This window comes from Mytilus edulis, chromosome 5 (genome assembly GCF_963676685.1).
Source record: "Mytilus edulis chromosome 5, xbMytEdul2.2, whole genome shotgun sequence".
NCBI classification, from domain to species: domain Eukaryota; kingdom Metazoa; phylum Mollusca; class Bivalvia; order Mytilida; family Mytilidae; genus Mytilus; species Mytilus edulis.
The window spans coordinates 84,672,174-84,694,186 of NC_092348.1; the positions used below are offsets into that span (position 1 = coordinate 84,672,174).

At 32.6% G+C, this 22,013-nt stretch overlaps 2 protein-coding genes across 2 annotated transcripts in view; both read left to right on the top strand.

The window, feature by feature from the left end:
• LOC139525513 (dynein regulatory complex protein 12-like) overlaps positions 1 to 22,013 on the top strand; it is a 195,911-nt gene that overhangs the window by 45,883 nt on the left and 128,015 nt on the right. The gene's annotated exons all lie outside the window — the stretch shown is intronic.
• Positions 1 to 22,013, top strand: part of LOC139525281 (uncharacterized) — an 80,993-nt gene that overhangs the window by 23,981 nt on the left and 34,999 nt on the right. Inside the window, exon 4 of the mRNA XM_071320483.1 lies at positions 18,986 to 19,231. Within this exon, the coding sequence (XP_071176584.1) occupies positions 18,986 to 19,231 (246 nt within the window). The remainder of the gene's footprint in view (positions 1 to 18,985; positions 19,232 to 22,013) is intronic.

Sequence of the window (22,013 nt, forward strand, 5' to 3'; positions counted from 1 at the left end):
CAATGGCATACTTATTGACGATTATAAGTAAGAGGTTCATGATGAGTATAAACTATCGGACACAAAGGACTTAGCTATGTATATATGCATGTATTTGGTACCAATTATTGAACAATAAAGATGCCATAAAGGAAGCCGACTCTTCTTACTTTTTCGGCGCACATGAGGTAACCATTATGTTTTGTAGGGTTCGTGTTGCTCAGTTTTTGCATTCCGAATCTTAAAATTTGTTAAATATTCTGTTTGTCTTTTTGTCACATCGTTGACCGTTTGTTTTCGTCTGATCAGCTTAAATGTCCTTATGGTATCTTTCACCTCTTTCTTCCTTAAAACTTTAATAATTTCGTTTTGGATGTAACGCTTCTTCTGATTGGCTGACGTTGTTTTGTTTATCAGCTCAAAGACATAATATTGTCGTGCAACCGTGACGTCATTAACGTTTCTTCATGAATCACTCCGGTTTTAAATGGAATTTAGAATTAAATTATAAGGAATGACTGTTATATTTAGCTGTCTATTCGAAATAACATAAAATATGTGGGTCACACTTTGATATAACCCGCTACGCGTGTTATTCAGTGTGCACCACATTTTTTATGTTATTTCTTCATTGACAGAAACAATATTACAGTCATTCCTTATATCGAACTAGTTTCAAATGTTTTAAAATTGTGCATTTTTAAACAAATAGTTTTGAAAGTACAAATATATACTATACAAATAAAGTCACAGAAGATATCAAATGAACACTAAAGTCAAGGATCAGTAAATGAAGAAGTCAATTTAAAAAAAATTAAGAACATAATTAGATTTTGAAAATATACATAGGAAAATATAAAAAAAGTATAGGTCACCGACTTCGTTTTCGAGAAAAAGCCATTTTTTTAATGGTCCGAGAGTGTACCAAATTACATTGAATATATAGGGAAAATCCTTAATTTTCTTCTACAATTTTCGGTTTCCGGTATAAATCACGTGAACCACTCCATAGAATTTTTTTAAAAATTAATATTTTGTTCCTTATTTTCTTACGAATTAGATGATGTAAAATAAAAATCAAAAATCGTGACGTCGTCATTTTATTACTTGTATCGTCAAGTTGTCATGCTATGAATTTCCAACGTTCTATTGGCATGATGATTATGTGTTTGTATTGATAGTTTCTTTTTATCATAAGCGTCTGATTTATGAATGTTTGCTTAGCTATTTTTATTATGCATGTGTTTTATTTGTATGTGTTGTCTGTCAAATGTGCTGATAATTTGTTTTTTGTTTTTAATATTAAGTCGGTTAAAAGCTCTAATGAGCTCATGTTTACCATGTTAAATTGTACATATCATGCCCGACTATAAATAAAATTTACTTACTTCTTAACTTACGTACTGGATAGAAGGTCCATCATTTATAAATTTTTATTTTGTATTACCAGTATTCTTTATTATTTATATTTTAGCACCACATAATTCTCTATATTTTTTCTGCCTTTCGTTCCGCAATTTTTTGCCCATTATTCTATATTCCTCAAACCACAATCAGACTCTCTTTTATGGACAAGTATTTAAAATGGAATAAGAAGTTGTAAAAAATACGATATTTTCAATATCAGTATACATGTTCAAAACATTTCCTAATAGTTATCAAAGGTACCAGGATTATGATTTAGTACGCCAGACGCGCGTTTCGTCTATATAAGACTCATCAGTGACGCTCATATCGAAATAGTTATAAAGCCAAATAAGTACAAAGTTGAACGAAAATACTTTGTAAATACATGAACGCAAAAATGATAATAACATCAAAATAGAAATCGATCTAATTTCTTGACTCAATATAAGATGTAAATGAAGCTTTAATTTTTCTCTCTTTTGGGACTCTGGGTTTTCCAAAAGAAATGTTCCGATAGGAGATTGGCAAACCCATCCGACCCCTCACGGTCATATGCTATATAACTCTCGAACCAAAAAGCTTAGCTTTATGCGCATGTAATATACAGTTGTCAGGTAATCAATTTATAAACTCTCTTAGACTAACTTGCAGGTCATCTGTTTGCATTTCTCCGTTCCGATATAAGATTTGGCCACTTTTTGAAAAACCGGTAACTTTAGTAGCGGATAATTTAATAGCTTGTGTTGGTACTATATAACGACAGAACGTGTTCTGTCAATATGCTGCTGCAATTAAGATAAAAAAAAAAATTAAAAAAATAATAATAATAATGTGTCCATAGAACACGGGCGCCCAATTATGTTCCGTGGACCGTGAAATTGGGGCATTGAGCGCAAAAGTATAGAGCATTTCAGCGCCGATATTAAGGACATTTGAGCGAAAATAAAAATGAGCTGACTATGCGGTATGGGTTTTGTCATTGTCTATCATATCACATCTTCTGTTTTGTAATAAAAAACGAAGTCATAAAATTAAAACTGGGCAATGGCATTATTTACATATCAGTCCCTCGCAAATTCCTACTGTTACCGATTCGTGTGTTTCCCCTATAGATTTTCCAAGTGAAGTGTGAGATTTATGTCTTTTTCTATAGATAGGCGTCAAAACGCTGCTAATGACTTTAATTTTTTTTTTATGTTTGCCACATCAATTTCTGTACGGATTAATTTTCGAAGGACGTTGAGCTATTCCATCATTGGCTTTACGTTTTGCGCTTACTCAGATTAATTGGTACGAAGAGATCAACCCAGGACTACACTACCATTACTACTATATTTAGAACACGTCAAATTTCTCGGTTGTAACACAGAAAATTTCGTCAAAATGTCCTACTAGTATTAGTACAGGTGCGGCTAATATTGCAGCGCTCAAATGTCCAGTGATGGAGGCGCTCAAGTTCCCCTTTTTTTGCATTCCCCGCTCAAATGCCCTATGCAAGTGTTCACCCCATCCATTTTGTTAAAGTACGTATTTTGTAAATCATGTAATCATTATCAGTGGCGGATCCAGAAGGATTCCGGGGTTGTAACCCCTATTTTTGGACGATAAATACATTTTGAATGGGGACATATAGTTTGAACACCCCTTTTTTATCCAGGGTCGGGACCTCCACTTTTAGAAATGGCTGGATAAGCATCTGACCACTTTACTTTGCAAAAGGTTATATTTGAAAATATGCTTTTAGATTATAACTATTATCCCTTATGTGTGAGCGATTGCTTTTTATTAGCATCAGTGTTATACTTGGTTTTTAAGATTGTGTAACATTAATTCAAAATGATATATTTTACGTTCTTGCTCATTGCCACTTCGTTTTCTCATAAAGTTTTAGAGCTATTAGTTAACACTAGAACACACCCGCGAAATCGCGGGCATACAGCTTGTGAACTGTTGTAGGATGATTTTTTGTAAAAGATATTATGTATGAAGAATTTCATAAAAGGTACAAAAAGCCCTCTCCCTTTTTCCAAAGTCCGATATTTGTTTCCTTTCTGTTAAATTCAATTCATTTTCGTGTTTCTGGCCTCAGACCACAAATATTCTTCTCCTTTGCTACAATGATTCGTTAAATCAAATTAAAAATTTGCACCGTTTCAAACATGTAATAAATGTAACTGCTTGTATATAGACCATTATGAGTCTAACAAAATATGCGTCTAGGACAACCCATCAGTGCTTTTTCTTTTAAGAGCCTTATTAACATGCCATTGGTAGGATATGAATCAGGTATAAATGACTAAGACCGACTAAGGCTAATTTGAGGGGTGGTCGAATGGGTCCTGATCCCAAAATTCCGGGCTTATAACCATGAAATCCCGAGCCCATGATGCAGAATTTAAAGAAATTCATATCCCGAAATCGAAAAATATATTCCCTGATCCGTAAGGATCAATCCCCAAATCCCGAGCTTAAAAACACCCGATCCCGACGCCCCGAAAAAGGTCCTGCCTCCCTCTAATCTCTACCTTACTTTCATTTTTGCCAAATCACTGTTTTCCCTTTCAACAATATTTTGTTTTGCCCCATTTATGGGCATTATGTTTCCTAGTCTGTGCATCCATGCGTTCGGTCGTCCGTCCGTCCGTCTGTCCCGCTTCAGGTTAAAGTTTTTGGTCGAGGTAGTTTTAGATGAAGTTGAGCATGTTTTACTTACTTTAATATATATATGCAAGTGGTATGACCCCTTAAATAGTAAACATTTCAAAGAAAACAGTAGACAGAATACAGAGAGTATCTATATATTAAAAGTAGTATAATCGTGGTTTACACGTAGATAAAAGCGAAAAATAATTGTCCTCTATAAGGAGGTATAATAGTTGTGGTTCTTGCGATCTAAACACCATTATATGGAGAACGCTCTGATTGGCTTATCTATTTTTCATTTTTGTTATCCATCATACGATTGGTTGTATTTATGCATGTTTCAAACCGGAAATTACATGTATGACTAAAAGTCAGTCTGATGACGGAATCATATCCGGACTCCTTTTGGTGTCATACCACCAATTAAAAGTCCCTATCTGTTCAACCAAATTTTGCAATTTTCACAGCTTTCTAAATATTTTACCTTAAGTTTAACTTCATAGAAACTAGGTATATCCTGAATTGTACAGGTGTCACCTTTCTGCATGCCAATTTTCAACATACATTCAAAATCATATAAGAAAGCAGAGAGCTTCCGAAAGGAGGTACCACTAAAAATAACCCCTGGTTTTCTGGAAATCTTAAATTAGTATACTATGGAGCGCATTAATCCTCAATTTTTCATGCAAACTCATAGACAGGTAAATTTTGGCTCAAAATGGTCTTAATATATTTCTCTTTCAACAAAACTTTCATTTCTGCAAATTTGTTAGTTAGTTTAGGTGAACAATGACATCAAATGCACTTTTTTTTGTCCGAGTAGGCCTACTTTCACATACGTTCTAAATTTGAGGGAGTAATTGGTGGTATGACACCTTTTGGTGTCAGACCACCAATTAAAAGTCCCTATCTGTTCAACCAAATTTTGCAATTTTCATAGCTTTCTAAATTTTTTATCTTAAGTTTAACCTCTTACAAACCAGGTATGTCCTGAATCGTACAGGTATCACATTTCTTCATGCCAATTTTCAATATACCTTTAAAGCCATATAAGAAAGAAGAGACCTTCCGAATGGATGTACCACTAAAAATAACCCCTGGTTTTCTTGAAATCTTAAATTAGTATACTATGGAGCGCATTAATCCTCAATTTTTAATGTCAACTCATAGACAAGTAAATTTGGGCTCAAAATGGTCTTAATATATTTCTCTTTCACCAAAAGTTTCACTTCTGCAAATTTGTTGGGTAGTTTAAGTAAACAATGACATCAAATGCACTTTTTTTTGTCCGAGTAGGCCTACTTTCACATACGTTCTAAATTTGAGGGAGTAATTGGTGGTGTGACACCTTTTTTGTCGTTTTTCTCCCAAAATAACGCAATCTAAATAATCATAAGAATAGATGACAAATGCGACTATGCATGTTACCTATAGGACACAGAGGCATGATGATTGGTTTATTGTGGAAGGAAGAGAAGCGACACACAAAATGAGGTCTTCTCGTTTAATAGTATAGATACGGAGGTGGAGACATGACATAAACCAGATGTACATAAATATGTTTAATATGCCTAATACACGGTGTAGTACGTTGACGGTTGCTATTCGAAAAAAAACGCGTCCGCTGTTGCTATCCGAAACTTTTACGGTTGCTATTCGAAATAAAATGGCAATTTAGGATGGAGCAGCCCAAAGAAACGTCAACAGGCGCAGGTAATTTGTGTATATATATAATAAAACTGGTCTTACGGAATACTATAGATATTATCAACGAATCAGAGATAATCCCCATCCAAAAAAAAAAAAAAAAAAAAAAAAAAAACCAAACAAACAAACAAACAAACAAACGCACACAGGAAGAGACATGACTGGAAATTTTGACTTTTGTCTAAATCCATCTGCACAAATGCTTATCATCAGATATTGTTTCGTTTTCCACATTGTGTGGCCTTGTGTTGTTGTCTGGTTGCTGTCTTATGAAGTACTGACTACTTAGGGGTTTTCATTCTACTTTATGCACTGAAAGTGTGGGTACATATTTTATTTTAGTAGATATATAGTAGTAGTATGATATCGGCATGATTGATAAAATCAAGTTCTCAACCTTCAAGTGTTATGAGTAAATTATTATAATAATTGATATCAGTTCTATTCTATTTTTGACTATGCAACTGCCAGTGAACACATTTTCTTTTTTATTCATTTAATTTTTTAACCGTATGTATAGCAATTTCATTTGAGGCGACAACCATACGAATTAATACTAAGAAAATTATTTTAAGGATCCACTGAATGTTCTTGTATTAGGAGATTATACCATACTCTTCAAACCGAAGGCCTATACTATTTATACATACATCTATATAAAGATTTTTGTTCTATTTTAGCTTCGAAATTTCTACAAAATTGCGGACGTAAAAGAAAGCATCATTACAAAAACGTTAGAAAACAAACTGTAGCGAGCGATAGATATGAATGATTGTAAACATCATTTTTGTTAATGATTTATTTGTTATAGTTTAAAAACTTATGATATAGAAATAGGAAGATGTGGTGTGAGTGCCAATGAGACAACCCTCCATCCAATACATTTTAAATGATTGTTGCAACCGTGAAGAAGGTTAATGTGAATATAAAAACATTGTGTCATCTGTTTCAACTTGAGACTGACTGACGCAGCTAAGAATTCTATGTGACTTCCATTTCTTAAATTTGAAAATATTTTTTTTTGTTTCGACTGGTGTGGTAATTTTTAAAATAGGGGATAATTTAACAAGACTAAGTTTAATAGTATTAATTTTTATTTTCTGCTGGACGATGTCTTTTCCCAGTGAATATGGCCGGATCAATATAGGCCGGGTTTCTGTAGGGACAGTTTTGACATAATACATAAAGAATACTCCCAAGATAGCATTTGTTTTTCTTCGTCAAAATTATGTAGAAAATCAAATAGTGGTTAGCTACAGTTTTTACACTCTTTTGACTGTCGCCGAGATATAAGCTCTACCACTCCACGTCATTGACGCTAGTCAACTTCCCGATTTTCATTTTATAGATCGTCTTCATGACTTTTTTCATACTCATTTAAAAAAATCCTGTAAATTCTTCAATTTTAGCAAACAATTTAGTTCTCCTAGAAGTTACATACTCTCATCAAATGTGCCGTTGTCCCGTCGGAAAATCGCCGGTTGCAACATTGCTTAATCTAGTCAAAGGGACTTAACTCGTACAAAACGTCGCTACATTTTGCGGAATCCGCTAGGCGGCGTTCATTTACTGTTACTTGACCTCTTTAACATTATAAAAGGGAGTATACTTATCATATTTCTTTTACAATTATGGACATCAACATGCTTATAATTACTGAAAATATGTTTTCAGTACAACATAGATATTTGAGTTATAATACTAAAAGTAGAAGTGGTTAAATTGGTTATGATCCAAAAACTAATTTTAGATTTTTTTTTAACTTATTTATTTAAAAGTTTATTTATATTTCGTTTTCATAATAACGAAGATTACATGAAAATACGGATTGTTTGTGTTATTAAAATTTACTGTTACAAAATGATAGAAATTATTATAAATTAAGGAATGTATCTCCCTCATGCAAAGCTCTGATTCCTTTCACGGATTTGGCTATACTTTTTGGACCTTTTGGATTATAGCTCTTCATCTTTTATATAAGCTTTGGAGCATGAGCACGAGCATCACTGAAGAGACATGTATTGTCGAAATGCGCATCTGGTGCAGGAAAATTGGTACCGTTAATTTTATTACAGGGGCAAACCAGATTTTTTGCATTGCATACAAATGTCTTCTTCTGGTGTCATGCTTCTAATATTGTGGTAGAACAGTTCTAATTACAATGAATTCCGTTGATAATTACACCAAATAATTGGACAAAACAAGAAAAAAAATAAATAACGCGTTATGTTTGATTTTGTCAGTTTTTATAAACTCTGCATTTGGATTTTCCTTGGAGCTCGTTATATTTTTTTTTATACTTTTTACCAGTGATAACATTAGAGACCAAAAAGCTCTGACCTACTGTTTATGTCATAACGATTGTTTAATATTCCGATGGACAAAAATAGAAGTGGACGCGGCCGGGTACTTATTTTAAACCATTTCAATTGATATTTTATAGTGTGTCTTTCTATGTTGCGATGTTACATGTTTAGGCCAGGATGACTGTCGCCTTTTTAAACGTTAAAACCCGCTACATTTGTGTCGAACCTGTTGTTTAGGGATTGTCGTTTGTTTATGTGTTTTATAAGCGGTTTTTTTTCTCTCGTTTTTTTTTGTATAGATGAGACCATTAGTTTGAATTGTTTTACACCTGTCATTTTTGGAGTCCTTTATAGCTTGCTGTTCGATAAGACCTATGGCTCTGTTTTGAAGGCCGAACCCTGACATATAATAGTTTACTGTTTACAAATTGTGACTTGGATGGAGACTTTTCTCATTGGCACTGCTAATATCTATTAAGTTTATATCAGGAAATAACCTCTTTTTCAAAGTGTTACTCTGAGTGAACGGTAGATGAACCTCTTCATAAAACAATTATCAATTCCAATTGGTCAATGTTTTTTACAGCAGGTAATTGTTGGAACTCTATTTTTATTTATTAGGTTAGAGCATTTTACAACTATCTTAATTGCTTTCAGAACTGGTATCATAGTTGGAGTTATAGTTCTATTAGCAGTTACAGTTGTGTTATTCTATATATATTGGAGACACCGAAACATCTGCAGAGAAGGTAGTTCGTATGTAGCAAACAATGTAGAATATATAAATAGCATTAGAAAGCCATACACGCCACTCACAAAAAATAAGCATGGTTGCCAAATTGAAATTTATGCTTTGTATACGGATCAAGTAAGAAATGGACGTCAATGTTAAATGTGTTAAATTGAGAAGTATAATATGATAATAATAAAAGTACAAACATAATCACTAATAAATGTAAACGCACATAATAAAGATATAGAAATAACATTGTAAATAGCGAAATGATTTTGTAACAAAGGCATTGTAATTTTGCCAGCGTGTTTAGTCATGTATTATATACTTTAGGCCCGATTTCAAAAGAAGACTATAGTTTGGTGGGGTCTGAGGATGATCTGAAAGAAAGTATGTTTTGTTTTGTATTAAACCTCTCTTAGAGTTTCTATTCCGTATTTAAGAAACTATATATATATATCAATGGCATACATTTTATTTAGAGATGTGCACCTGCTTTTATATAAATATCGAATTTTTGTACGGATGAGCTTTGTAATTTTGTATTAAAAGTTTACAAAGGCCGTTTCCAATTTTATGTAAACACTCCTTCTCCAGTTTTCAGAGTAGCTCGTTGAAACCGGAAAGAAAGGTAGTTATTATACATTTAAGCGAAATTATTTAACAGAACAACCATAAGTGAATTTAAACCTCTCACTTTTTTTAAATGATTTAAATTCATCGTGTTAATGTATGAGATATTTTTATAATTTTTCATTAGTCGAAATTCACATCAAACAGTAAGAGAACATTACCAGACCTATAATAAAAATTAGAAGTTTTTACTGTTTTTTACCTGGTGTCTTGATTAAACGAATTTTCTGTCTGCCTTTTTTCGGACATTCTTACTGTTATTGGTGTTTTCTTCAAAGAAAACAATGTCAAATTAACTTTTCAGATACAGGTGAAGGAAAGCCCATAATTGGTAAGTGTTTTGTTTGTCTAAATAGCAAATCCATTGTGGTTAGCATTATAAAATTATTCTCTTTGCAAACATATTATCGTCTTTTTACCCCATTATCTGAAAATTTTAGCAAATAAAAATACAGTGGATGTGAAAGTTTGGCTTAATTTACTTTCTTATATTTTGAGAACATATCAATAATAAACATGTACCTTTGTTGCTATCCAAACATTTTCATAAAGTTTACTTCTATCGAGCAACACGATTTAAAAAAAGATAAAGAAAAGATTTATGAGGCTGTTTCCATTACATATTAGCCTTATTAGCTGTATAAACTGAAAACACTACATACATGTACCTAATACTACAGAATGGTTTTAACATTTTTAACCCATCATTTTTTCACAAAATGTCTTTGACCAAGTCAGGAAAATGGCAATTTTTATACTCGTTCTCTCGTAATAATCAATTGCCTGAGCTTTTACCGTAACTTAGCGTCCGTCGTTGTCGTTGTCGTGAGACTTTTCAAAGATTTTCTTCTCAGAAACTACCGAAACAATTTCAATCAAACTTTAGGTGAGGATTCCTTATTGTATAAAACAAATTTTAATTGCGGTATGTCAACAAAAATGGCCCCCATGGCTGAAATAAGAACAGAAAGGTAAAATGTAGTGTTTGGCTTTTATATCCAATAAATTGAAACAGTCGAAGTAAAACTAACGGAGTGAAAAAAATCAGCAAATTAAGAATTACAAGTGAAAACATCAGACGAATCGGACAACCCGTTTAAAGGTGATTACCCTCAATTATAATTTTATGACAGTTTTCAGTTTTTTGCTGGTCTTGACTTTGTAAAAAAAAGCGAGATATATGTATGCTGTTCCCGGCGTCGTAGTGAACAATTTATTAGTTTGTGATTAGCTCAGTTTATGGGGAACCACTATTGGTCAATGATATTTTGTATGATGTTGTAAAAGCATTGGCATATCTCCTTCCAGGGAAATGATTTGGCCCCGCCCCCTCAGTCATGGTCTTTTGACTTGGGAAACGTTTGCTTAGTTTACATGTATAAGTTTGTGATAAGTTCAGTTTATTGGAAACAACTTGTGTTAGGTCAAAGATATTTGGTACTTAGTTGTAAAAGCATTGGCATATGTCATTTCCATGGAAAAGATTTGTCCCCGCCCCTTCAATCATGGTCTATTGATTTTGAAACGTTTGTTTTATTTACATGTATTAGTTAGTGGTTAGGTCAGTTTATTTGGAACCACTAGTGGAAGGTCAATGATATTTGGTATCCAGTTGTATAAGCATTGCCCTATCTCATTTCCTTTGAGATGATTTGGCCCCGCTTCCTGTAGCATGGTCGATTGACGTTGAAACATTTGCTTCGTTTACATATATGAGAGTGATTATGTCAGTTTAAGAGAACCCCTACTGTTAAGTCAATTATATTTGGTGTGCAAATGTATAAGAACCACACTATTGAAACTTTATGCAAATGTATACACTGGTGCCCTGAAGTATCAACAGTACTTTATCTTCTGCAAAATGGCTGTCATTGCCATGGAAATTGAAGAAAAGTTTAACATTTACCCTTTCGGAAAATACTTGAAAGCAGCATTTGCTTGAGGAATATAAGATCAAACTCAAAGAAACTTCATAAATATAAATAGCATTGCATAAGGTGTCACACCACCAATTAAAAGTCCCTATCTGTTCAACCAAATTTTGCAATTTTCACAGCTTTCTAAATATTTTACCTTAAGTTTAACTTCATAGAAACTAGGTATATCCTGAATTGTACAGGTGTCACCTTTCTGCATGCCAATTTTCAACATACATTCAAAATCATATAAGAAAGAAGAGAACTCCCGAAAGGAGGTACCACTAAAAATAACCCCTGGTTTTCTGGAAATCTTAAATTAGTATACCATGGAGCGCATTAATCCTCAATTTTAAATCCAAACTCCTAGACAGGTAAAATTTGGCTCAAAATGGTCTTAATATATTTCTCTTTCAACAAAAGTTTCATTTCTGCAAATTTGTTGGTTAGTTTAGGTGAACAATGACATCAAATGCACTATTTTTTGTCCGAGTAGGCCTACTTTCACAAAAGTTCTAAATTTGAGGGAGTAATTGGTGGTATGACACCATTAGTCAATGTTGCAACTGTTATTGGAATTTTAAAATGGGCTCTGTAACCATGGAAACATGATAATAATAAAAGTACAAACATAATAACTAATGAATGTAAACGCACATAATAAAGATATAGAAATAACATAGTAAATAGCGAAATGATTTTGTAACAAAGGCATTGTAATTTTGCCAGAACAGCGTGTTTAGTCATGTATTATATGTTTTAGGCCCGATTTCAAAAGAAGACTATAGTTTGGTGGGGTCTGAGGATGATCTGAAAGAAAGTATGTTTTGTTTTGTATTAAACCTCTCTTAGAGTTTCGATTCCGTATTTCAGAAACTATATATATATCAATGGCATACATTTTATTTAGAGATGTGCACCTGCTTTTATATAAATATCGAATGTTTGTACGGATGAGCTTTGTAATTTTGTATTAAAAGTTTACAAAGGCCGTTTCCAATTTTATGTAAACACTCCTTCTCCAGTTTTCAGAGTAGCTCGTTGAAACCGGAAAGAAAGGTAGTTATTATACATTTTAGCGAAATTATTTAACAGAACAACCATAAGTGAATTTAAACCTCTCACTTTTTTTAAATGATTTAAATTCATCGTGTTAATGTATGAGATATTTTTATAATTTTTCATTAGTCGAAATTCACATCAAACAGTAAGAGAACATTACCAGACCTATAATAAAAATTAGAAGTTTTTACTGTTTTTTACCTGGTGTCTTGATTAAACGAATTTTCTGTCTGCCTTTTTTCGGACATTCTTACTGTTATTGGTGTTTTCTTCAAAGAAAACAATGTCAAATTAACTTTTCAGATACAGGTGAAAGAAAGCCCATAATTGGTAAGTGTTTTGTTTGTCTAAATAGCAAATCCATTGTGGTTAGCATTATAAAATTATTCTCTTTGTATTATCGTCTTTTTACCCCATTATCTGAAAATTTTAGCAAATAAAAATTCAGTGGATGTGAAAGTTTGGCTTAATTTGCTTTCTTATATTTTGAGAACATATCAATAATAAACATGTACCTTTGTTGCTATCCAAACATTTTCATAAAGTTTACTTTTATCGAGCAACACGATTTAAAAAAAGATAAAGAAAAGATTTATGAGGCTGTTTCCATTACATATAGCCTTATTAGCTGTATAAACTGAAAACACTACATACATGTACCTAATACTACAGAATGGTTTTAACATTTTTAACCCATCATTTTTTCACAAAATGTCTTTGACCAAGTCAGGAAAATGGCAATTTTTATACTCGCTCTCTCGTAATAATCAATTGCCTGAGCTTTTACCGTTACTTAGCGTCCGTCGTTGTCGTTGTCGTGAGACTTTTCAAAGATTTTCTTCTCTGAAACTACCGAAACAATTTCAATCAAACTTTAGGTGACGATTCCTTATTGTATAAAACAAATTTTAATTGCGGTATGTCAACAAAAATGGCCCCCATGGCTGAAATAAGAACAGAAAGGTAAAATGTAGTGTTTGGCTTTTATATCCAATAAATTGAAACAGTCGAAGTAAAACTAACGGAGTGAAAAAAATCAGCAAATTAAGAATTACAAGTGAAAACATCAGACGAATCGGACAACCCGTTTAAAGGTGATTACCCTCAATTATAATTTTATGACAGTTTTCAGTTTTTTGCTGGTCTTGACTGTGCAAAAAATAAAGCGAGATATATGTATGCTGTTCCCGGCGTCGTAGTGAACAATTTATTAGTTTGTGATTAGCTCAGTTTATGGGGAACCACTATTGGTCAATGATATTTTGTATGATGTTGTAAAAGCATTGGCACATCTCCTTCCAGGGAAATGATTTGGCCCCGCCCCCTCAGTCATGGTCTTTTGACTTGGGAAACGTTTGCTTAGTTTACATATATAAGTTTGTGATAAGTTCAGTTTATTGGAAACAACTTGTGGTAGGTCAAAGATATTTGGTATTTAGTTGTAAAAGCATTGGCATATGTCATTTCCATGGAAAAGATTTGTCCCCGACCCTTCAATCATGGTCTATTGATTTTGAAACGTTTGTTTTGTTTACATGTATTAGTTAGTGGTTAGGTCAGTTTATTTGGAACCACTAGTGGAAGATCAATGATATTTGGTATCCAGTTTTAAAAGCATTGGCCTATCGTGTTTCCTTTGAGATGATTTGGCCCCGCTTCCTCTAGCATGGTCGATTGACGTTGAAACGTTTGCTTCGTTTACATATATGATAGTGATTATGTCAGTTTAAGAGAACCCCTACTGTTAAGTCAATTATATTTGGTGTGCAAATGTATAAAAACCACACTATTGAAACTTTATGCAAATGTAGACACTGGTGCCCTGAAGTATCAACAGTACTTTATCTTCTGCAAAATGGCTGTCATTGCCATGGAAACTGAAGAAAAGTTTAACATTTACCCTTTCGGAAAATACTTGAAAGCAGCATTTGCTTGAGGAATATAAGATCAAACTCAAAGAAACTTCATAAATATAAATAGCATTGCATAAGGTGTCACACCACCAATTAAAAGTCCCTATCTGTTCAACCAAATTTTGCAATTTTCACAGCTTTCTAAATATTTTACCTTAAGTTTAACTTCATAGAAACTAGGTATATCCTGAATTGTACAGGTGTCACCTTTCTGCATGCCAATTTTCAACATACATTCAAAATCATATAAGAAAGAAGAGAACTCCCGAAAGGAGGTACCACTAAAAATAACCCCTGGTTTTCTGGAAATCTTAAATTAGTATACCATGGAGCGCATTAATCCTCAATTTTAAATCCAAACTCCTAGACAGGTAAAATTTGGCTCACAATGGTCTTAATATATTTCTCTTTCAACAAAAGTTTCATTTCTGCAAATTTGTTGGTTAGTTTAGGTGAACAATGACATCAAATGCACTATTTTTTGTCCGAGTAGGCCTACTTTCACATACGTTCTAAATTTGAGGGAGTTATTGGTGGTATGACACCATAAGTCAATGTTGCAACTGTTATTGGAATTTCAAAAAGGGCTCTGTAACCATGGAAACAGCAAAAAATTATAAAAATTTCAAAGTGATCAAAACTGAATGAATCTTGGAAAAATTGTTGACTAGTAACTAAAGTTCAAACTTTTGAACTTTGAAATTCCAAAATGGCTGTCGTTTCTATGGAAATAAAAAATGAGACAAAAAGAATGAATAATGCTCGAAACTTGCTAAAAATTTACAAACAGATGTGATAAGAGGTATTTATGTGCAATGACTGTTTACAATTTTCAAAGTGGCAAATCTAGTTATTTAATTTATTTTTCACACATTTTGTCCACGCTATTTCAATTGAATAGACCAATGTTGATGGAATTAAACAATAGTGTTAACCACAATAGAAGATGTGCAATCGGGGGTTGACATTTTCAAGATGGCCACCGTTTCCATCGAAACCACAAAAATGCGTAAAAATCAAAGTGTTCCAAACTGGAAGATACTCCATAGGAGTGGTAACTGTCATGTGCTGATTTGCAGTTTGACATTGGAATTTTCAAAACGGCTGCCGTTACCATGGAAACAGCTAAAATATCAAAAATTCTAACTCTTTCATTATGAGACACAACTTGATGAAACTTCATGAAATTGTTACCCTGTATGCCAAGATGTCAAGACAATATATGGATAGTCTTAAATGGCCGCCGTTGTCATGGAAACTTGGGGAAAATTTTGCATTGATCGTATTGGAAAATGCATAAAATCATCATTTTCTTAAAGAGTATTTCACCAAAGTCAATGAAACGGTATTGATATAAAGCATAAAATGTGGCAATGAGATGTGTGCTTTAAGAATTTTGGAATAATCTACTGTAACCATAGAAACAGCAAAAATTTACAAAATTTCAAAAAAAATCAAAGTACTTCAAAATGGATGAAACTTTACAGAAATGGTAACTGGCATTGGAAGAAATGCATTTTGAAGTTAGAATTTTCAAAATGCCGCCGTAACCATGGAAACAGCAAAAATGTCAAATAACTAAAAATGCTCCAAACTTTATGAATCTTTACAAAAATGAAAATTTGCATGTTTACATACTCCCTTTGACCTTGGAAATTTCATATCAATGGGGGACAAGGGTGTCATTCGTTATTTCTAGCAAATACAAATGTAGTTTTTCTTTGTTGTCATATTGTTTGTTTTATAGAAGTTAAGATTATAACACAATGTTTACTGCTGTGCCACTATTTTTTACATTTCTACCTACAATGTCTGGGTTTTTTTCACACATTGTTGTGAATATGATGGAATGCGACTGTCATACAAGCTGTAAAACTAGGTTTAGAATATGCCTGTACCAATTCAAGAATATGACAGTTGTTATCCATTCGTGTAATGTGTTTGAGCTTTTGATTTTGCCATTTGATAAACTATAAACAGCAATAATGTACAGCAAAGTAAGACCTAAAAATAAGTCAACATGACCAAAATGGTCAATGGATCCTCTAAGGAGTTATTGCCCTTTATAGTCAATTTTTAACAATTTTCATAGAATTTGTAAATTGTTACTAACTTTTTCTACTGTAACTACTTGGCCAAGTTTAATATGAGGCAGGCATTACCTGAATGGGGACGAAGTTTGTTTAAATTAATTTTTTGTAACTTAAATATTTGTTAAAAAAAGAAACGGAAATACCGTAACGTTTCCGATTTTGGTTCTGTTGTTAGGGATTTCGCTGTGACGTTGTTTAAATTATGACGTCATATTCAATGTAAACAAAAGAAACGCTTCCATCAGGTAACGTTTTTTTCAAATCAAACAATTATTAAAAATGAAACTGTATTGAGTTCCAATCTTATATTTTACTAGACTGATACATATAATTTTCTTTTCAAAGTCTCATGCAAACAAGACAGATTTCTGCGCAAATGCGAGGAAAACCGGAACAGGAACTAGATCTGAAAAAAAAGTTAACGATTTTGAGTTCATTAGTAGAATGAAAAATTCGGGAAATTTATATTATAGATAGAGATAATTGTAAGCAGCAAGAATGTTCAGTAAAGTAAGATTAACAAACACATCTCCTTCATCAAAACACAATTTTGACATGAATCCATCTGTGTCCTTTGTTTAATATTCACAAAGACCAAGGTGAGCGGCTAGTTTGTTATTAATGATTAAAAAAAATACATATCTAAGAAATTTGAAAAGACCAAAATGATATGGGATGTATATGATTCTTGAAAAGTTATGTTTGATTATAATAGTTTTAAAAATTCATTGATATTTTCCACTTGTATCATATGTTTTCGAAATAATCCAAGAACGAGATTGAAAAGTCAGAAGAATACATTCTGAAGGTGGTCTAAAATTTAGTTTTACAGCTTCAGACAATTTTTGATCTTTTTTTAACTGGACCAAACCACTACATGTAATTTCACCCCCTTACTTAATATTTCATGCTTAAAATATCAAGAAATAAATTGTGAAAGAGTATAAACAGAAAATTGCAGTTGAACACTATTTACACTATGGACTGCAACGAAAACGTCCTTCAGTAAGCAATATAATTCGCTTTGTGTCTACTTTACATACAAGACAAGCTAAAAATATAATTTTATTGCAAAACTACAAAATATATTGACTTAATATACCACTTTACAATAATATAAAATATTTTTGGCGTACTGCTGTCTCTACATGGTAAGATTATCCTTTTTTTGTTTTTAAAACAAATGAAAATAGTGTAGTTGTAGGCAAACTGCGTTTTGCTTGCAAATATAACCTTAAACTATTCGGATCGGCTGATTAGTGCCAAGTGTCTTATATTTTTAAAAGTTAATACAGAAACACTATGTTAGTCACTATCTGCTCACCTGGTTTCAAAACATGTGAATGATAACAATTCTAAGTGAAAACTCGAAATGACCCCAAAAAACTGATGTTGAATAGTTTGATTAGGCCGAGGATTCAGCTGGACCCCAAATTAATGGGTTTATGAGAAATAAGATTACGATATCTATAAAGTTGAAGTTGCTTTCACCTCCTATGAAAGTATTAATAGGAACCAAAAACAACAAGAATATCATTATGAGATGTACTTGGACTGTGAAAAGAAACTGTTCTCAATATAAGTCAATCGTGTCACATTCATAAAAGAGGGACGAAAGATACCAAAGGGACAGTCAAACTCATAAATAGAAAATAAACTGACAACGCCATGGCAAAAAATAAAAAAGACAAACAGTCAAACAAAGGTACACATGACACAACATAGAAAACTAAAGAATAAGCAACACGATCCCCACAAAAACTGGTGGTGATCTCAGGTGTCCGGAAGGGTAAGCAGATCTTGCTCCACATAATATTCGTTTTCAATCAACTAGTAAGAATATTTATCCAAATTCGAAATACAACGCACTTATGATAATAACACGAAGTGTAGTTAAAAAAACCAAAAGTAAATACCACATTGGAATAAACGACTAGATATAATCATTCTTTTCCTTTCTTGTTCCACTGGAAATACTTCTATCATACTAACACTATCATTTTTACAATTATCTTTTATTCATTAAAACCCTAAGCTGATATACCAAAATCATAAAAATATACTAATTGCAACTCACTATGGTAATAACTAGTCAGATACGAAGTGTAGCTTTCAAAAAGCATATTTATTTGATATATAAGTATATAAACGAGTGTAACCACAACAAAGAATTGGGATGCTTTCAACATAAACAATATGAATTTATAAAAAGTTCTCAGGTGTTAAAATAATTTTAAGTGTAGATAAAAAGCAATGGAGAACGGTTAGGTGCAAAGTGTCTTTTGTATAAACTGAACTATATACAGAATTCTCGTTTAAATTTCAAATGAAACGGATAATGCTAACACGATGTATTAAATATACATCCAGTGAAAAGATAAAACAAATAATATTAACTTACAAATTACCCCTAAACATACATTTCAAAGATTCCATATTATGAAGATTGACCCTTGAAAATATTAGATTTAAGCATTGAATTCTTCTTAAAATTTATCTAGATGTCACCATCTGATGAAAGAAGACAAAAGTGATTTGTAGTCTGCTTTCAAATTTTATTTCAATAACAATATTTATTAAAAAACACTTTCAGAAAAATCAATTAATTTGAAAAGAATGGACAGCACAGAACAATTTATGGAAGAAATAAAATCTGGAAAAGAGGTCAGACGTTATGTGAGAGTACAGGTGATTGGGAAACATGCTGCTGGAAAAACTAGTCTTGTGCGCAGGCTACTTGGCAAAAACCTTGAAGAAGTACACAGTACCGATGGAATTGATATCACTAAAACATGTCAAATTAATACAAAGGAGGATGGTAAATGGAGTGTTTGTGAAGGTTTGTTAAACTTATATTCAAAATTACAAATAGAAATATGATTAGTGTATATTAAAAAAGAATAAATGGCAATGACAATAGTATACAAAACCCAGATTATTTTATTTTGTGGACGTGTAGATATATTTCTTTTCGTAAAGTCGTGTTTGTTTAAGTAAAATTGTTTTGCATAACTATTGTTGGTTATTCAGTGGTTACATATGTATGACTTATACTCTGCTATGAAAGTTGCTTATAGTTTATTAATGTATCTTTATATACTTTCATGAGTTTCATAACATAATTCCACATCAATGTGCGTCTCATTTCATGAACATACGTTCAATGATAATCAACCAATATCTTCCCGAAACACATCCCTTACAAGTATAATAACTACTTGTGATAATGTTATGCCTCTATTTCCTCTTTTCTTCTTTCCTTTTAGTATCATATTTTATCTTTCAATTCATCTGTATCTGATATTTCGTAAAAGAATTTCCTTTTTTTTTAAGTTTTAAAACACATCTGATTGGTAGTTACATCCCAGTTCTATTGTTAAACTTCATAGTTTCTATTTCTGAAATAAATGTAAAATGAAAAGATCTATTGTTACGAATAAACAATGGGCTTTGACCGCAGGGTGTAACGAGCTCCTAAAACACAGTTTATTGTTATTCATAACAATATAAATCGTTTGTTTTTAATTCTATGAGCTTAAGAGAGTACTTAAAGACTTCACTACAAGTTGTTTCAAGACATATTAGAAATATTTTTCTGGAAATCTCAATAGCGAAACAAATGTTAAGCATCTGTTTTAAATAAAAAAAACTCTTTTGCTTGAAGCTAAAATGTGGCATATGGCAATGTCTAACAGTGCATACATGTCAAGAACTTTTATATGAATTGTCACGGTGAATTAAAACATATTGTTTTCATTTGGACTAGGTCTTAGTCATAAAATAAATATGAATATTTGGTTTGTTGAAGACTAATAATAGCACCTAGATGTGGATCCAGTCTTTTTCACAAGGTCTGCCAACCCAGGATAAAAGCGGGGGTAGTCCAGTCATATACCCCTTTCTAAAGCATTGATCGTAACAAAGGAGTTCCAAACCCTCTCCACTCCCCAAATGAATGGCCCCTAAAAAGTAGGGTTTCTACATATGCAATCTGGTTTTTTTTGTGGTAATCTTGTCCGGTCGTCGGGATTCTTTTTCAGACACACCTTAACCTCAGTATGTTTGAATATAAATAATTGTTTATGTTGAGAAAAGAGGGGATGGCTTTTATCAAATATTAAACTGTAACATATAAAAACCATTCATGATTACCTTTATTTACTCTGATGCATGCAAGTAGTTTTGGTTATGAATATTGCGATATCTTCAGTCTTCTTCTGCCAAATCCAACGCCAGACTTAAAATGTCGTCCGTTTTTTCCGTCCATGTTGACAACTGCCGGCATACAAGGAGCATGATGTATTTTCCTTATATAACCACTTCTGTTTGTTTTTATGATAGAGGATTCTCTTTTCATTTCATAATGGCCTTCCATATTACATTAGTAGCATCTGGAATTCTTCATCTTGGTCGTATGATCTCTATACACTTGCTGATTTTGCTTGGACTAACGTCATAATACTGTTGTGTATTTTACTTGGCAATTTCTCTTTGAATGGTTGTCTCCAGTGACTCCGAAATTCCTCTTTCAAACTGAGTCAATATTTCCTCTGTTATAATTTTTTTCCTCCGCTTTTCTGACCTCTATATCTTAAGATCCACAATAATCCTTATAACTGTCCTCTGTTGAACCAAGCTGGCGTATGTATCTATCTCTTTTATTTCTTAGATGTTTACTACAGGGTAACTTGGTGTATTGCCTTCCTGATACTGGTAATCCTTTTAGTCATCATGTCAATATCAATACTCTTGTCCAGCAGTCCTGTGGGTATATACTTAACACTGAATGTACTGTGTATTGCTGTGTTAATCTTGTAAAATATCATTATTTGTTGGTGTAAAGTTTAGCTATGCTGTCATGTGTGCTTGTGTAATCTTACTTGATTGTCCGTATCTTTCTTTCAATACGTTAACTGCCTCATTGTAGTTAGCGTTTGTCAATGCGAAACTATCAATAGTATGACATGCTTCACCTCCAAGTTGTGATTTTGAATAATTCAATTTCTGAATATATTTGGTAGACTTGGGTTCATATGTACTACTGATTCAAAAGAATCACAGAAAGATTGCCATTTCAAAATATTTTCATTGAAATTGAGAAAAGTTAATTTTAGTTGGCGATGCGTTTGATTGCTAAACGTTGACAGTGATGGTGTGATATAATGCTGTTGTTGATTTTCAATACATGAAGTTGGAATAAAAGGTGACGCTTCATAATTAAATGTTTGGATGAAGTAAACTGTTGATTTTTATGACTGTTTGAAATCTGTATGAAAATACTCAAGTGTTTTTGTTTAGTTTCTTATTCTAATGTTTATGGATTTTAATCTTCAATATCCCCTGAATCAATTACGCGTATTATCTGTCAATTCAAATTGCCCAAAAATTATTCTTATGTTCTAAACTTTTGAATGTTTCTTAAAGATCTACCCTGGCTAAATCCGCTTCGTTTTTCAAATCTTGCCACAACACTTCTGTTTGCTTTCCTTATCGATTACAGCTTATGTAAACTAATTAGGTACGACACCAAAATGTCGGGAATACTTGAGTTAGGATGTTCGCTTGTCATGTTTTTTGAATTTTTGTCAGATTTTCGGAATCCTCAGCTGGTTTTATCCATT